At 40.3% G+C, this 17,705-nt stretch overlaps 1 protein-coding gene across 2 annotated transcripts in view; it reads left to right on the top strand.

The window, feature by feature from the left end:
* Positions 1-17,705, top strand: part of GABRG2 (gamma-aminobutyric acid type A receptor subunit gamma2) — a 74,257-nt gene that overhangs the window by 19,951 nt on the left and 36,601 nt on the right. For both annotated transcript variants that reach the window (XM_081134738.1, XM_081134739.1), the window contains exons 2-6: positions 2,277-2,428; positions 3,895-3,962; positions 6,267-6,487; positions 9,478-9,560; positions 12,308-12,445. In XM_081134738.1, coding sequence (XP_080990864.1) covers positions 2,277-2,428; positions 3,895-3,962; positions 6,267-6,487; positions 9,478-9,560; positions 12,308-12,445 — 662 coding nt within the window. The remainder of the gene's footprint in view (positions 1-2,276; positions 2,429-3,894; positions 3,963-6,266; positions 6,488-9,477; positions 9,561-12,307; positions 12,446-17,705) is intronic.

A 17,705-nucleotide genomic window follows, 5' to 3' on the forward strand; every position in this document is an offset into this window, starting at 1 on the left:
TGTCCAAGGTCATAAAACAGTGACAGAGACAAGACACAGATCCAGCAAACAGACCTGGTAATGTCTAATTCCCAAGCCTATGCCCTTAGTTTCTCCACTCTGTTTAGCTCTCTATGGCTAAGCAGGTATCCTGAGGGGTGAAAAAAATCCATCGCTGACACTTTTAAGTGAGATCAATTTGGTTACTGTCCTGGCATCTAATAGGAGATGATATTGAGAGAATTACTGGTACAATTCAGGCAAGTGGCCCTCCTTCTAAGCAGGCATCCCTTATCTCCTCTTTAACGCGTTTTCCTCCCAGTCTGTCAGATAATAGGAATGTCAGTAACATAGCACCATGAGGCCTGGGTCATTTATTTCTCAGGATGAGCAAGTGCTACAAACAAGCAAACCAAACAATATATCAGCTTCCCCTGAAGAACCTTTAATAGGGAGCTTCTGTCTGCTAGAAAGAGACAGAGAGACAGAAAGAGAGACAGACACAGAAGGAGAAAGGGGAAGAATGAGGGATAATGCTTTTTTTTCTTGAAAAGGCCCTTTGGCGTGACCAAATTAAACAGTAGTAAAATTCCATCACGATGACATCTAATGGGCCAAACATATTATTTTCTCAATGACTTACTGGAGAGATTTCTTTTCTAATTAAACCAGTAGGACCTGGGCCACAGGCTTAGAGCTCCGTTACAGTTCCATGAGGCAGAGTTCACAGAGCTCTGGAAATGAGCTGAGGCCCAAGAAGGCCTTTCCTGGCAGAGAGCTGGTCTCCGCTGGCTGAAGCTTGCCCGGCCTTCATGGCCTCTATAGGTATGCTATGAAATTCACATTTTGTTTAAAGCTTCCATGCTACCGAAGTGCAAGACGTAAAACACGGCTACCTAAGGTGTTAGGCAGATGTGTGGCTCAGTTTAAATGTTCCCTTTTCATGAAGCTTTAAAGGGATATAAAAAGAGATCACTTGCATACTAAGCTGATTCATGCCCGTGATTACTCTTAACATTTCATCTCCCTTACTCATACTCAAACCAGACTGATCACTTATCAGTTTTCTTCTACCATATTTAATCATCTATCTACCTATCCGTCTTCCTATCTCCAAGCTACATATATAAAACACAGTCATATATATGGCTATGACTGAAGAAAGGTGATAAATGTGGTTTGATAAGTATATTGAGTATTATATATATTCATTCAGGGCAATGTAGCAGTGATTTAAATTCCGACAAGTTCCAGTCTATACTATATATTTAGGGAAATGAACTGAAGACGGGGTGGGAAATTTTATATTTTTCATTTATAATTTTTTCACCATAAAAATGAAAATGGCAGCTTTTGCAAGGTTTTGCATTACCCCTAGATCTGGAAAATATAATGATCTTGTGTGTGGGGGGGTGTGATGAGGGGGAACAGAATTTGGAGCAGGGGAGAGACAAGCTATAGAAATTCTAATATCTTTCCAAAGTCAGCCTTCACTTCCAGCCCAGTTATGGGGTGGGGGTGGAGGGCACATAGGAAACAGAGTCACAGCATAGTACGTGGCTTTCTGATCCCTCAAAACAGGTAATTTCATCTCTATGGTTGTAGAACATTAAGCAACAGGAACTTCCCAGTTTCCAGTTTAGGAGCTTCGGCTGTGGTGAAGGGCGGGTGAAAGTCTGCAACATGCTTCTTCTAGTACCAAGTTCTTAAGGCTCAGAGATCAATGAGCCGGCCTCGCCTTCAGGGCAGCGAGGGGAGAGTACAGTGCACCCAGCCCAGCCCTGGGGGGGGGGCAGGGGACTGAGCTCTCAGCACTTCCCCAGGAGGGAGAGGCTAGGCCGAGGCCTGGGGGGCTGATCTAATTACAGCCTCGTGCTTTCATTAACAGGCTGGAGCTAACTTCTCAAAGGAAGCAGCAGACATTATGCCTGCATAGGGTCATGTAAGCATCACTTCCAGCAAAATCGTTTTTTTAATCGGTCCTTCATGAGGCTGGGCAGGTGCACAAAAATAAGCACTATGGAAAAGGGAAAGTAACGGGTCACACAGTCTCCTCGCAGGCGGGAGGGCAGAGTGTTCTGGAAAACTGGAGAGCTCGCTCTTACAGATCCTGCCCTGCATCTGCGCAGCTCAGGGAGCGGGCCTGATCCTCGGGTGAGAATTCCCACGCACTGCACCCCACTTGCATTACTCCCGGGATCTGGTTTCACTGCTCCTTTTCGAACCAGTAGTCTGGGGATGAAAGGTAACTGGGATGCAGCCTGTATGTCCCTTAACCAGTATTTCTGTCTTCTTAGCCTTACTAGACAAAAATCTGATGATGACTATGAAGATTATTCTTCGAACAAAACATGGGTCTTGACACCAAAAGTCCCTGAGGGCGATGTCACTGTCATCTTAAACAACCTCCTAGAAGGCTACGACAATAAACTCCGCCCCGATATAGGAGGTATGTGGAAGAACTCGGAGCGCGGTGTAGACAGAAACCCAGAAGCACGCCGACCACAGGAGGAGAAAACAGCGGCGCGTTGCAATAACCAGAGCTACTGAAATGATACATTCACTCTATGTCATAAAAAGGGATTAAAAGAAAGAGAAATGGCATTCTGGATCGAGGGTAGGGGGCACTGATAAGTTCAAATGAAGAAAGATGATTTTCAAGTGAGACTTGAGAGCTAGAAATGCCATTTGTGCCAGATATCCCAGACAAGGGCTGCGGAAGAAAAGTGACAAGTCCTGTATGAAGTGACATAAAAAACAAACGAGCAAATAATGATAAAGGAAGGACATACTTGTTTTATGTGTGTGTGTAGCAAACAGGCACAAACTCTCAGCGGCAAATAATGACAGGCACTCACTTAGCACTTGCTCTGGGTGGTGACTTAATCTAAGGCAAGCTGGCTGCTCATTAGGGAAAGCTGGGCTCTCAGTGTGCGGCCGGGCCCCAGAGCGGCTCCGAGTGTCCCCCTCATGGTAACAGGAAGAGCAAGGGACAGCCTCGGAGCTCCTGAGGCTTAAACGCCTGAGGCCAGAGCTAGCGCGCCCGCTTCTGTCTATATATTAACCAAAGCAAGTCAGACAGGCAAGCCCAGAGTTCAGAGGACAGAAGCAGCCTCCTTGAGGTGACAGCAAGATTGCAGACACGGGGACCAGTGAGGAATGAAGGCATCGATACAGATGAGACAAATGCTGAATCGAAGCCCAGAATGATACGATGAGACCTGGTTCACTGAACGTGAACAAGGGCATTTGGTCACGGATGGGGCACTTCATGATTTTTCATATCGGTCTCTGTGACACACAGGTGTGTGTTGGGTTTCCGTATGGTTCCCTCTTATTATCTGATGAGTCACAGACTCCACGGAGTCCTGAGGAAGATTGATTTAGGGCTGGCTAGCGGCATATGGGGACTAAGCGGTCAGCAGAGGAGTCAACAAGTGCAGTGTTTCCAAAACCGATTCACAGGACCTGTTGCTCTTTCTATCTGCTTCATGTTCCTCGTGCATATTTTTCGAGGTCACTATGTAGTTAATTTTCTCTATATGGGGCAAGTCAAGGTACAGTGTCCAAATAGATTTCAGGGCTTGAAGGAAAAGTGGTAAAATTTAGGATATCTAAGGAGAGAAAAAAAAAAAAAAGAAAAGAAAATCTGAGTTGTTCTTATTTGTTCATTTTTATATAGTCTTGAAAACATAATCTGTTTCAGGCTCTACTGTGTTTAGTTATAGCATTTACTTGCTAAATGGAGATACTTCTTTGAAAATGAAGAGTTATTTAAAAAAAGCAAATTAGTCACTGGCGCCAAGTTAGTTGTAAATAAATCGCTTCTAAAGTGGCAAGGTAAATGCTTCTGGAATGCCACAGATTAAAGCGCTGCGGTCCTCTGTACACACATCTCTGCGGTTCTCTTTCCAGTGAAACCGACGTTAATCCACACAGACATGTATGTGAACAGCATCGGCCCGGTGAACGCTATCAATATGGTAAGTTTCTAATAGCTTGTCTGTATTACTAACATACTAAGGGTACGTGTGATAGGATGCAAAGAGCAAAAAATATGCCACAAAATTTCAGAAGGGAGACATAATCTTTAAGAACCTTTTTCTCGCTCTTGAAATATGAGGATAATTTTTAATGATTTGTTATGAGAATTAAATGTGATCATATGTATAAAATTAATTCATGTAAAAATGCTATACTCAAACTTCAACAATAATTGCTTACTTGGTAGGGACTGCTTGCTACAGAATAAAATACAGCACTCCACTACTTTTTAGAATATTGATGGTGTGGAGAAGGCATAGTTTGCTTTGAATCAGAATTGTTTCTCAGGGGAAATAATTGATTAGATGTAACAATAAATGTAACTTATTATTGTATAACACTTTCTATCAGAATCTGAAATAAGAAACTAGATTGGAGTCTATAGTAGAATAGAATAGAGTCTCACATCACATAACAGAGTAATACTAAAACTTTAAAGTGGTGTTTACTAAGCTAGCAATAGGGACACTCTGTGGACTCAAGAGATATGAGAAACTTTAATTGCTCTCAATTGGGGTGATTAAAAAGTATACTACTACTTGCATAGTTTGTGAAAATAATTTTAACCATTAAACAAATGCCAACATGTCTCTTCTTTACAGCTGAAGTTCTCAGAATATTTAGCATTCTGATACAAACTATAAATATCTAAGAAGAAGGCGGCACAGAATCTTTAATTTCCAGAATACTAGTCCTCAGAACTACTATCCCAGGGTCATAGTCTATGAAATGCTGGTCTGAATAATCTTAAAGCTCTTATTTTTAATTTTCCTTATTTATTTGTGCGTTTTGCCACAATGTGCAACAGAAATTATTCAGTTACTCTATTTGCTGGCACATCACTCATTAGTTGACAAAGAATTTCACAAGATAGGTTCCCTTCTCATTACGTGTAGACTGCAAATATGGAATCAAATGGTGAACCGAGAGGCACGGTTTACCCCAGTGGAAACGCAGTCAACTGCACTGCGACATGGCAGGAGGTGCAAGGAGATGACACAGAACAGTACCAGTGAGGCACACTGGTAGGATTCTAGTCTGATCCTGACGGGCTGTGTATTTTGGCTCAAACAAACCACCTTCTGTCTTTCTGTGCTCCTCACATATGGTGGTGGGTTAAGGAGATTGGACTGGAAAAACTTCGGTGTTCTTAGAACACGAGAGCTCCATCCCGCAGCTCTCATATTCTAAGAACGCTGAAGTTTTTTTAAAAAAAATTCTCATTCATAGGCATGATTAAAATCAAAATTATAAAATAATGCTAAATAACACTTAAACATGAGAGTCCAGCTAGAACTTGGGTGTTCTGATGCCAGGCCTAATGGTCGGAATTCACATCATAGTTTCTTCTCTTTGATTAAAGTCAGCTACTTGCCTCCTTAGTGGCATATGCTTGAGGGCGATCATTCGAGAGGAATCTATCATCGCAGCACGCTGGCACTCTGAGGATATGCTTTGTGATAGAAATTAGTACAGAGTTAAAATTTATTTTTAATTGGTTCATTTTCTCTTGTTTGGAGGAAAAGACAACAACTATAATAGTTTTTTGTAAGGTTACCTTGTACATTGGATTGGTGTTTGCTACCTGCCAGACACAATGTAAAGCACCTTACGTGTGCTCTCGTTTTCTGTCCTCACACTACCTAACACGATAGGTTCTTTAGGGTCCCCCATTTTATTTGGAGGTGACCGAGGCTCCACAGCTCCAGTTTAGGACTATTATAAAGATTCTAGAGTTTCACTCTACGGCATTGGTTGTTATCACCCCAGGTGAATGTTTTCCTTGAGACATTTAGCAATGTTGAGAGGTATTTTTGAGTTGTCACAGCTCAGGGGGTGAGGGTGGTGTTGGTGCTACTGGTATCTAGTGAGTAGAGGCGAGGAATGCTACTAAGCACCTTAAAATACAAAAGACAGCCCACAACAGAAAATTAGCTCTACAGACACAAATGCAAATGATTGCAGCAGGGCTACGATCTTTTGCCAGAATTATTTAGAACAGTGTTGTTGGTGGTTGTGTGTGCGTGTGTGTGTGTGTGTGTGTGTGTGTTTCACAAAAATATCAAGTCATCTATAAGAGATGGTGAGTCTCCTTAGATAGTCTTTGCTTTCTTCTAGACTATTCAAAGCCAAAGTAGCTCAAAACGGCAGTGAGAACAAAAATGGCAAATACCAAAAAAAAAATGCTCTACAGTATAACCCTACTGTATTGCAAATGTTTTTCATCTTTCTCTTTATAACAGGAATATACAATTGATATATTTTTTGCCCAAACATGGTACGACAGACGTTTGAAATTCAACAGCACCATTAAAGTCCTCCGACTGAACAGCAACATGGTGGGGAAAATCTGGATTCCAGACACTTTCTTCAGAAATTCGAAAAAGGCGGATGCACATTGGATAACCACCCCCAATAGGATGCTGAGAATTTGGAATGATGGTCGAGTGCTCTATACCTTAAGGTATTCTTTTAGATGAAAAACAAAGAAGTAATTGCTGAGAATTAAGCAAAGATCAACCATTCTCTCTTAAGACAAAAAAACAAGAAAGAGATTTCAAGTCAACAGCGGGGTTGTGATGTTTGATTATAACAGTATGTGGCACTACAAAATGAGTTTTCCTTCTGTTGTCAATGAGCTTTTTCAAAGACTAGGACTAGGTGAAACAGTTTCTATGACCCATGGGAGAACTCTTTTTTCTCTCTCACAAGCACATAAATTTTCCTTGCCTTTGTAAGATCGCCTGATCTTTCCATCAATCTTGGCTTTTGTGTGAATGTCTTGCTACTTTAAAATATGGAAACTAAAACATAGTCATCCTTGGGACCACCGGTTGTTATGCCTGAAGATGTCTCCGTTTCCAAGGAAACTGTTGCAAAAGGAGATTTTTTTTTTTGATGTGGAAGTCTCCCGTATGTCTTTCTCTTTTTAGCTACACAATGGCAAGAAACTAGAAAGAATTCCATCTCCCAGCACCCACTCCCCACTACACTGGTAGGCTGTTTGGATTAATTTATTGCCTATTTTGGAAAGACATCTTTTGGGAAAACTTGGAGCTAATTTTATTTTCTGAACTTAAATATTAAGTAACATTTGGGAGGTTTTTCTACTTATTTTATGCCATTATCTTAGCACTTTATACTTAGATGTATTTAAAATATTTTTATGCTGAAGCTTTTCATTGGTGAGCATATATTATTAAACAACATAATAGGTAAGTACATAGACTTAAGAATCAGACAAACCTGGCTAGCTCTTAGCTCTATATTGTACTATCTATATGCACTAGGGCTACTCTCCAGAATGTCTATGTACAGGACTTGGAAGCACAGGCCTTAGTGCCAGAAGACATATCTCAAAGCTTTATTTGTATAGTAAGTTTGATGTTTTTACGTGGTTACATTTTTATTTAGAGGAATTAGGTGGGAACTGACGGGGATTATTGGGAAAGAAGGCAGGAGCACCCTACAACACACCACCCACACAAATGAGCTCTTACCTTTAATTTCTATACAATAGAGACAATGGTTCTTATCTTACAGATTTGTTATAAGGTCTAAATGGGGTGATATATAAGGTGCTTAGACACTGATATGTAGTAAGCACAGCAGATACTAAATTTATTTGCATATATTTTTAGTAAAATATATAAAGATGATTCTTCTAGGTCTTAGTAGCCTAGAACTTTTAGCTTCAAAATGATTCATGTTAAATGCCCTTGTGACATATACTTTATGCCTTATATAATATTCAACATGCAAAATAAAATACTTTAAAGTGGCTTCAAACCTTTTTATCAGTTAAACAGAGTTATATCAGTTACTAGGAAAAATGACTACAATTATAGAAGAAAGTCATTGCATATATTTTGAACTCATCATGAGTTTTATTAAATTAGAGATAAGGTAATGCCTGGAATTGAAATCTAGTAAAAATCAAAGGCCGTCTGATAAATCAGAGCTCAGTCTAGTTTTTGAAGTATTAAGTCAGTTATACTAGCTCAAGTCCCTTTATATTCTCATAACATTATAGTCATTTTTTCACTTCCATTGATTTGCAGAACCACTATACAAGTTTTAATTATAGAAACCACCTCAAAAATGTCACTCATAAAATTCAATCAAAGTTTGAATGAGTTGCCAGGCTTGCTGAAAGATGATTTTATTCTTGTTATCTATAATAAGTTATGAATGTGTGTGCGCATAGATATGTATGTATGTATCTATCCTTGTTTCTGAAAACTATATTTTCAATTTTAATAATTCCAGTTTAATTTGGAAACATAATACTAAAATATCAAATTTAATTATGATTTCAGTTATGGATAAAGCTAATCTATTCTTTGAACGAGCACATGATCATTGAGTGACAATGGGGACACACAATCTTGGGTTCAGATCTCAACTGTGCCACTAGCTTTGTGACTTTGGGCAAGCTTAAGCACAATAAAGCCATAACAACGCTTATTAAAGGAGAAAAATTCACTTTTACCCAGTGCCATATAAACAATTAATGGCTCAGTGATTATTAGTTACATTTTAAGATCAGTAATTACTCTATTATACTATAGAAAAATAAAATCTCTCCAATTAAAAAGCCTGATAAACTGCAAAATCTTTTAAAGTTAACAAGTGTTCATAAAGTAACATTTTTATTACTTCAAGATTGATATCATTATAAATATAGCTGACAAATATGAAATTTCAAAAATTATCAATCCATCACCAGTACAATTTTAGAATATGTTCATACTTCTCCAAAGGCAATCAAAACATCTGACCACCTTTAAATTTTCTATCTCCTAGAGTCCCAACCCACTGAGATCTAGAAAACCTGTATGTTTAATAAGCACCTCAGATGTAAGCTGTTTGAGACTCATTAGCAGACATATTTCTAGCATGTCTGTGTATGTTTATTTAACATTTCCTGTTTGCCATTAGATATTTTTCTACTCTAAAACATCACAGTGAGTAGCTTCATACTGTTCCATTGCAAGAATGCGGTATTTTTAAACTCACATATAATAATTTAAAGCTAACAGCTAACAAGTAATTACAAACAGAAAGTTCTACTTTAATTAGCAGATAAGATCTGAGAATTATCAGCATTCATTTACTCGCAAACAGTATGGGAGCTCAAGTTCTTAAAACAGGTTGTTCTGTTAAGTTAAATACAGTCACTGAGCAATCTCACTTGTGCAATTAATTTACAAAAAGCTGCGTGATCCCAAGTTTTGAAAAAATGGAGTTGGGGGTCAATGAGAACCTGTTGTTTGGTTTGTGAAAATGAATGGACCATGTTCAGTCTTAAATACTTTTCTCCTGGACTTGGTGGATTTCTTCAGTGAGAATCACCATCCTCTCCAGGAATAAAGATGGTCATTAGAAATGTAATGTACATTTTTAAAACTATGTCTACAATCTTTCTACTAATATTTCATATCTTCTATTTAGGTTGACAATTGATGCTGAGTGCCAATTACAGCTGCACAACTTTCCAATGGATGAGCACTCCTGCCCCTTGGAGTTCTCCAGTTGTAAGTAATACTCATTCTGCGTTGTGTCCCCTCTCACCAACGGTCTAGTCACATGCCAATTAATGGGGAGATTCACAGAGAGTGCAAAACTGCGTTAAGCAATGTTGTTGACTTTGACGATTTTGACAGTTTTCTTTCATTGTAACATCAGCTTGTCCCTATTAGAGTGATTCTTGTGGAAAGGGGTCTATTTTACCAGGAATTACAAATAAGTTTCATTGAGGTATAAATTTTTAATAAATGGGAAGAGGTTGCCCGGAGCCCTTTGTTGAGAGGTTGTAAAGCCAGGCCTGGACTGAACAGAAAGGAGTAATGGTGGACCATACCCTCCCTCCCTCCCAGAAGAGAGTAGCCGGACACTGGCTACGTATTTTCTCCCTTACCTGTCAGGATGCATGGAGATCCAACAGTGCTGTCTGCACATCCCAATTTTGTATATCTGTTAAAGATAACACAATTGATAATTACCTCTTTCTCCTGGAGTTCTAGTAATACCTAGAACTAGTTATCCACCAATGAGTAAAAGGCTGATTCTTGGCATCTTATAGGTCTAGTGCAAATTCCAACTCTATCTCTATAGACTTGAGCAAATTACAAAATCAACCAGATATCTGACAGAGATGGTAAGACCTGCTGCGTCACAATATGGTTTTGTGGATATAATATATGTAAAATGCTTGGTATGCTACCTCAACACACAAGATCCAATAAAAAGCTTTATTATTTTTATGAATTATTATCATCAGATATCAGACAGTAGTAAGAAGGTCCGTGATGATTCTAACACAAATTACATTAAGCTTTAGTAACCTTCATAGGTATTTCCAGCTTGAATAAAAAGCAAGCCTCAGTTTCCCCCAAATGTTTGTGTCACTACGTGTTTAGCATACTCATTAGGTTGCTCAGCGCCTCCTTATTTCTGGTCTGTCAACTGTGCAATAAAAACTGATTCTGAATTTTAAGTTTTTATGTTCATAAATATAATTTCCCAGCCAGGGAGTAAGGGAGACTCTTAGAGCCAATTAAATCATAATAACCATAATTTTAAAAAAAAAAATCAATGATGAGAGAAATAATTATTTGTTTATCACTACATTAATTCCAGAAGGAACCAAAGAAAAAAAATCACTGTATATCATATATACAGGGTGGGCAAAAGTAGGTCTACAGTTGTTCATATGGAAAATGATACAATAATTAATAAATAATAAGACAAGAATAAACTGTTTCAGGCCCTCACAACTGTAAACCTACTTTTGCTCCACTCTATATTTAGAAAAGGTTTCATTATAAAACTTATTTCTAATGTTTTACTTCATGTAAACATGGAACATTTTTAAGTGAAAGCTCCCCCAGGCTTGAGGAGACTACACTGGTTTTCTTTTCATTTTCTACCTGGGATCACGCCTCCTCTGAGTCAGCTATAAGGACTGGTGATTTCTATGCTACCAGGTCACCGGTTGACAACTGTCTTCTGAGCCCAAACACAACTGAGTATCACTTATTGCTATCAAAAAATTAAATCACAATTCCATTCTGCTCGGGAAGTCTCCTAAGAGCATCGTTCTTTTCCTCAGTTTTCAACACACGCTGCCCCCCCCCCCCCCCGGCTCCACAGTCACCAGGGGATTGTTTCCCTTCCCTTCTTCGCAGTTAGTGAGCACACAGCAGACCCAGAGGAAAAGCAAGAAACATAAGGGTTTTATTCTAAGTAGTGAATCGGCCTCCATAATCAAGATTTATCTTTTCACAGCATGTTAGTAGACAAACAGTTGAGATGCTTTCTGGTTTTTTAAATCTTTCTCTATTTAACTATTTTTTTTCCTTGAGTTTATTGTAGTTTACTTAAGAGTAATTAAAGTATATTAATTAAATATACACTGGCCATCAATTTCATGAAATAAATATGAGCATAATCACCATAAGGAAGCAAATAATTTAGAAAAAAAAAATAAGAAACTTGTCTAGGGTACTGGGCTAGGAAACGGCCCCGAAAGCCACTGCACTATCAGTGCGCTCCCTCTTCCGTGAAGGCTCTCTGTTCTCTTGGCTGAACGAGACGGACCCTTCGGCACCTACACAGCGCTCATTGGAATCTTCCCCTTGATGCTTCTACTTACTACTTTCATTGTAGATTTCTGTATGTATTAAAATAAAATCCCAACAAAATGGGGGGGGGGAGGGAGAGAGGAGGGGAGAGAGAGAGAGAGAAGAGGGAGGGGGGAGAAAGGAGGGGGGAGAGGGAGACTAATGTAAGTATTTGAGGTCCTTCCTCCCCACCGCCTTCTACTGAGGCACGCTCGGGAGAGGAATTTGAGGGTGCTCTTCTCCCAATAGTGTCTCTTTCTGCCTGACTCTCCAAATCTTGTCCTGGTTGACTCCCCCTCATGATGAAACAATATCTTACATATGTACTATTTATTTATACTGACCACTTATTACATCTTACCCCAGACAATGTAAAGTGTGCCTATAGTATATATTAAACCATGTATAGTATACCTTTTATGGAATTTAAGTGACTTTCAAGGGTGATTTTGACCTCATGATCTTTAAATCTACCTTCCCATTGGAATAGGATGCCACTGTATTTATTTTCTCTATGGTGAGGCTTTTTAGTCCAGGATCCTCATTAAGTCATAACTTTACCTCTCTCAGCACCTTCTCAGTGTCTTTTCCTGGAAGGAACATGCTACGTATGTTCACTTATTACCATTTTAAACGTGTGCTCTCCCATCTCGTGGCAGATGGCTATCCACGGGAAGAAATCGTCTATCAATGGAAGCGTAATTCTGTTGAAGTGGGCGACACAAGATCTTGGAGGCTGTATCAATTTTCATTTGTTGGACTGAGAAATACCACTGACATAGTGAAGACAACTTCTGGTAAGATGCACTTAAACAGAGTTCTAAGTGACCCTGTAAGAGCTAAAATTCTGGTGTATGTGATTCAGAAGGCTTTTCAATGCCTGTCTGCAAGTGACATTCAGAAAATGAAGTGTTTTAATTTACAAGGGAAAATTATAGTTGGTATTCTTGTATAATAGATATATTAAATGGATATTATCAATCTGAAGCAAATTGAATTCAAATTGGATTAGTAAATTATTTGCTTAATTTCTTTAAGCAAAAATAAGTGGCAATTATTTAAAAAGAAGAAAATATTTATTAGCTATAACTATAATGCTTCTTTTAAGAAATGTTTCATAATATATTGAGATAGAAGCATTTAAAGTAATTATACAAAAAAATTAACTTTCCACAAATGTAGAAAAGTGATCATAGTGAACATGGACTAATTCTCCATTCGATAAGCTAATAGTTTGAACTGACTCCATCACTGGATAAGGGACTGGGCTTTGGAATGAAACAGGACTGGGTTCAGATCCCAACTCCAATTACCAGCTGTTGATTTTGAGAAAATTATTGAGATTCTCAGGACATCAACTTTCCCAGATAGCCAATGTGAACAAAAACATCTGCATCACATGCATACTATGTGTAGGAGAAAAAACATAAAATGCTTCCAACTTCAAATATAAACCCTGGGCTCTCAGCTTACCTTCGATTAAGATATGTCTTTCCATAAATTGAGCTGTTTCTATTGATTCACTCACACATCCCTGACCCCCACCCCCCACCCCCGGAATTTGTAAGGCATAGTTTGGTGCTGACTGATTGGGAATAAAGCCTTGGTCTTCTGCACAGAGAGAAGCCAATTCAGGACCTACACAAAAATGGAAACTTAAGGTTCCACCTTCATAGAAACCATCCTTGAATTCAAAGAGCCGTGCGGCCCTAACATTGTTTTTGGCATTTGCAGATTTGTCCTAAAAACTCTTTTATTTTTAGAAAAAAGAACCTGAAAGAGGGTCAAAGAACCCAGTTGGGCGTGGCTCAGGGGTTGAGCACCGACCTAGGATCCAGGGGATCGGGGTTCGATTCCCGGTCAGGGCACATGCCCGGGTTGCGGGCTCGATCCCCAGTTGGGGGCGTGCAGGAGGCAGCCGATCAATGACTCTCTCATCATTGATATTTCTCTCTGTCTCCCTCTCCCTTCCTCTCTATGAAATCAATAAAGATATATTTTTTTAAAAAAAGAGGGTTAAAGAAATGCTCAAATATATATATTTTAAAAGGGGCCTTCTGCTCCCTTATTCACTAAAAATCCTGACCATCCAGTACTAGAACAGTGTTTCATTTGGTGCCAAAAAAAGATTCAGGATTGCCTCAGAAGTAAAATCTCCCATCTGTGAAAGGAGGAACATGTGTAAAAATAATCTCCGAGTATGCATGCTCCCAGGATGCAAAATTGGACATCAAGTTCTGTTGTATGCTCATATTTCTATAATTATTCCAGCACCCTGAAACAGAACCCGCAAATTCATGACTAGCCAAACTTTTGTTCAGTCATTTCAGCTCAGAGTAGCAGTAAACCCAAAAGGTGGCGAGGAAGGGTTGGCTTTATATCAAAGGGCCAAACACCACCCCCTTCCCACTGTCTCATACTGAGAATGACCTCGAGTAGTTACTGTCTCTTAAGAGATACTGCCAGGAGAAAATGACCCACTTACTTAAAACAGAGCAAGAAAACTCACCAAGGGGTCACAGAGCTATTAATCCTCCTGGGGAAACCAAAGCGAGGCTGCACTGATAGCAGGTTAGACACTGAGGAGCACCCTCTGACCGATCGCTGCCACTCCTCGCGGATTCTGGCAAGGCAGCTGGCCTGCGCCCTGGTCCGCTCGCCCATCCCTGCCCTTGCTGGTGTGTGTTGTGTGTGCAGTGCTATTTCAGCTGCCTGTGTGAAGGGGAGGGCTGAGACGAAACGCAACTCCAGTGCTGAGAGGCCGATTCTTGCGGTAGCCGGCTTTGCAGTGCCTGGGATTTTCTGCACGGTCTTCGGTTGGATGCTGACGCCATTCCTATCTTCAAGCACAGCTCCACAGTTAGTTAATGTTTACAAAGAAGTTATGTTAACAACTTCCTTGGGAAATTGTGAGACGGTCAGATCTCTAGTGCTTTTTCATCTCAGCCATCGCTGCAATGTGGTTTTCTCCTAGACTTATGGGAAGCGGTTTCCTTTAAGAAGCCCCTATGGAAACGGGGTGAGAATATCGCTTAAAGGGGCACCCAGCTTACTGCAGGGGATTCCTAGTCTTCAGTCATTCAAGGCTTTCATGACTTTGCTAAGCCAGGTGACCCTACTGCTGGGTCCTTAGTAGTTGCTTCTTTAAATTGATACATTGTTTTTAGTTTAAAAAATATTTTAAAGGAAAGTTTAAATTAGAACCATAATTATACACCAGGAGTACTTGATATAAATAGAAACTGACATCAAAATTTCATTAAAAACAAATGTTCTTAAATTATTTTTAAATGTTCTTAAATTTTAAGTGCATATATATTTGTGTTCCCCAGACTCTGAGTATGTTGACCAAAAAACAGATATTAGAAAAATGGGACAGTACGGCTAGTACTAAAGTAAAAAAAAATTAAAAAATTCTTTGATGGAAACAGGACAGAGGGAGCATTTCGGAGGAAATCATTTTCTCACCATGGAATTGAATGCTATTTGACAATCCTTGAATCTAGCACCCAGATCATCTCCTTACCACCAGTTGGGTGTGTATCACACTTGAGAAGAATATTGCCTTGGTGACAGATAGATGAAACCTGAAGAATACCTTTAACCCACAGTCAATACACCAAAAGAGATTCTGGGTCCATAGCTTCTTCGCCAAATCCTCATGTATGTCTTCCTGGTTGTTCCGTCTCTGGTGAGAGCGAGCCGGGCATGAGCACCCAAGGAGTCCCCTCTCGCCTCCCACATCCAGTGAATCACGGAGGCACTTACGCCTCTGAAACGTCTTGTGTAACCGTCCTCTTTGCAGCTGCCATTGCCACTGTCCTAGTTCACGATTTTGTCTGCGATCACCTGGACGGCGGCGGGAGCCTATTAAGTCCCGTCCCTGCTGTCAGCCTCTCTCCCCTGCGGCCTGTGGGTCACACATTATCCTAAGAGCTGGCACCTCTGAGTACTAGCTACACGCAGCAGGGCAAGTGTGTTCTAGAAGCGACCCGCTTTAATTCCCACTATCGCAGTCGCATTGACTATCAGCAGCCTTGGGGAGGCGGGGACCGAGACGGCGAGGGTCCCCTCCCCAGCAGGGATCACTACGAGACGGGATGCAGGTGCCAGAGGCCCGCTCGCACGCGCAGGCTCTCCGTCACCGCGCTGTTATTCCCACGGTGGCCGCTGCGTCCTTCTGAAGCTCGGCTTCCATCCCGCCTCAAGCATTCAGTCCCTTCCATCAAGCGCAAGCCACTGTCCCTACTGTGTGAGCGCCTGCGCTCAGCAACTCCCCAGCCGTGTTTTCTCTAAGTGCCCAGCAGGTGACAAAACGGATGGGTGACGTCTCCCTGAACACACCCAGCCAACCCCAGGCGCACACCGAGCCTCGGTCTCCTTTCCCTCTGGACCGGCCTCTCCGCTCAGCCCGCCGTCTTTGCGGCTTCACGCTGTCAAACAAGCAGCGCCCCGCAGCGAGGCCTCCCCTGGCCGCGCCGCCAAGACAAAGGCAGGCTCCTCTTAAGAACATGCACCCTTGGGTCCGGGCAGCTCACGTTTGAATACTGACCCGTAGGAATTATTCACTATATCTAAGTTCAAAATCACTAACATTTCTGGGCTGCTCCGAGGATTAGGCGAAGCACTCCACTGAAATGAGTAACATTTGCCTGGCACATGGAAAGGACTCCATATGTGAACCGTATTATTATTACCATCATCATCATCTCATTAATTCCCCTCACAGCACTTTCACCCCACTCCTGAAAACATCATTTCTGTCTCGTGTTCGGCAGGCATGCATTTTCCTCCCTTCCTGCCTCTTCGCCCAGGAAATCACAAATTTCAAAACGGAAGCCTTTCAATAAGCATCTCGGTATCTCTGATGCTAGTAGCGCGGCTTGCCCAGGGCTGTGAATTAGCAGGTGGCTGTAGAACTGATTGAGGGAAAATGTGAGTCTTATCAATGTAATTGTCATATTTAATAAGCAATGCAGAATCCTAGTATGTGTTTTTCATCACTCATCATTCTATTCTAAAGTAGAAGACTTTGTTCTTTTGAGTTGGGCTCCCATTTCCAGTCCGCCAAATTATCTACCCAAATTTTTAGTATCAGCCAGAATTTTGTTCTTTCGTGTTTTCAATGTGGGCTAGAAAAGTGGGAAATTAGTTTCTTAGGGGAACCTGTATTCTTGGGATCCAAATGCCATTACTAAAAATAATATATCCCATTCTTACTATATTAGAATACCATTAAAAGTCCCATATTGTCTTCAGCAATGCAAACATCAGTGTCCCATGAAATATCATCATATTTTTTTGACGGACCCACGTACTTGAACTATTATTTACTTTCCTTTCGACTTTAACATCTTTTTGGCTTAGATTCCACATCCTATTTTCCTGATTTCCATTACAATAAATGCAGGAATATTCGAGTGAAAAGTTCACATGCCACTAAATCCATCTTAGTTTCCAACAGTGACATCTAGACCACAGTTTTAGAAAAGTCAGCTCCATGGGTGAAGGCCCTGCTCACTGCTTGACTCCTAACCTTCCCCGCTATTCTCCTACCAAGTGCAAGTCCAACCCTCTCTTCTTATGAGTGTACGTACCGGTCAAATAATTCCAATAACTCTCCAAATAAGGGAAGAAAGAGAAATTCCCACCTTCTAGGTTGTGTTTCAATTAAGATGATTTTTACTCATCAATGAAATAAAATAGTTTGGAAGAAAGAAAAAGGACATTTTTAAAAAGATACAAGTTAACGATAATTTTTTCACTGTGAAAAGGTTGAAAGAAAAAAATTAGAAACCCTAAATGATAGGAGAGAAATACATAACTGCAGCATCAATCCTATAGTCTCTCATCACTTCTGAGTCACAGGAAGTTGTGAGCCCATTTTAGTCAACGGTAAACTTTTAAAACTACTTGAAGCAACATAATATCTTAAAATAAATCAGTGGAAGGCTGCTTAGTAATAGATTTTCATTTTCTTTATATTTTAATTTATAAAAATTACTATGGTTTCAGGAGAGAAGAATGTATGAATTACAAAAAGAGAGCTGGGCCAGG

The sequence above is a fragment of the Miniopterus schreibersii genome, assembly GCF_964146895.1.
Source record: "Miniopterus schreibersii genome assembly, chromosome: 4".
Classification (NCBI taxonomy): Eukaryota; Metazoa; Chordata; class Mammalia; order Chiroptera; family Miniopteridae; genus Miniopterus; species Miniopterus schreibersii.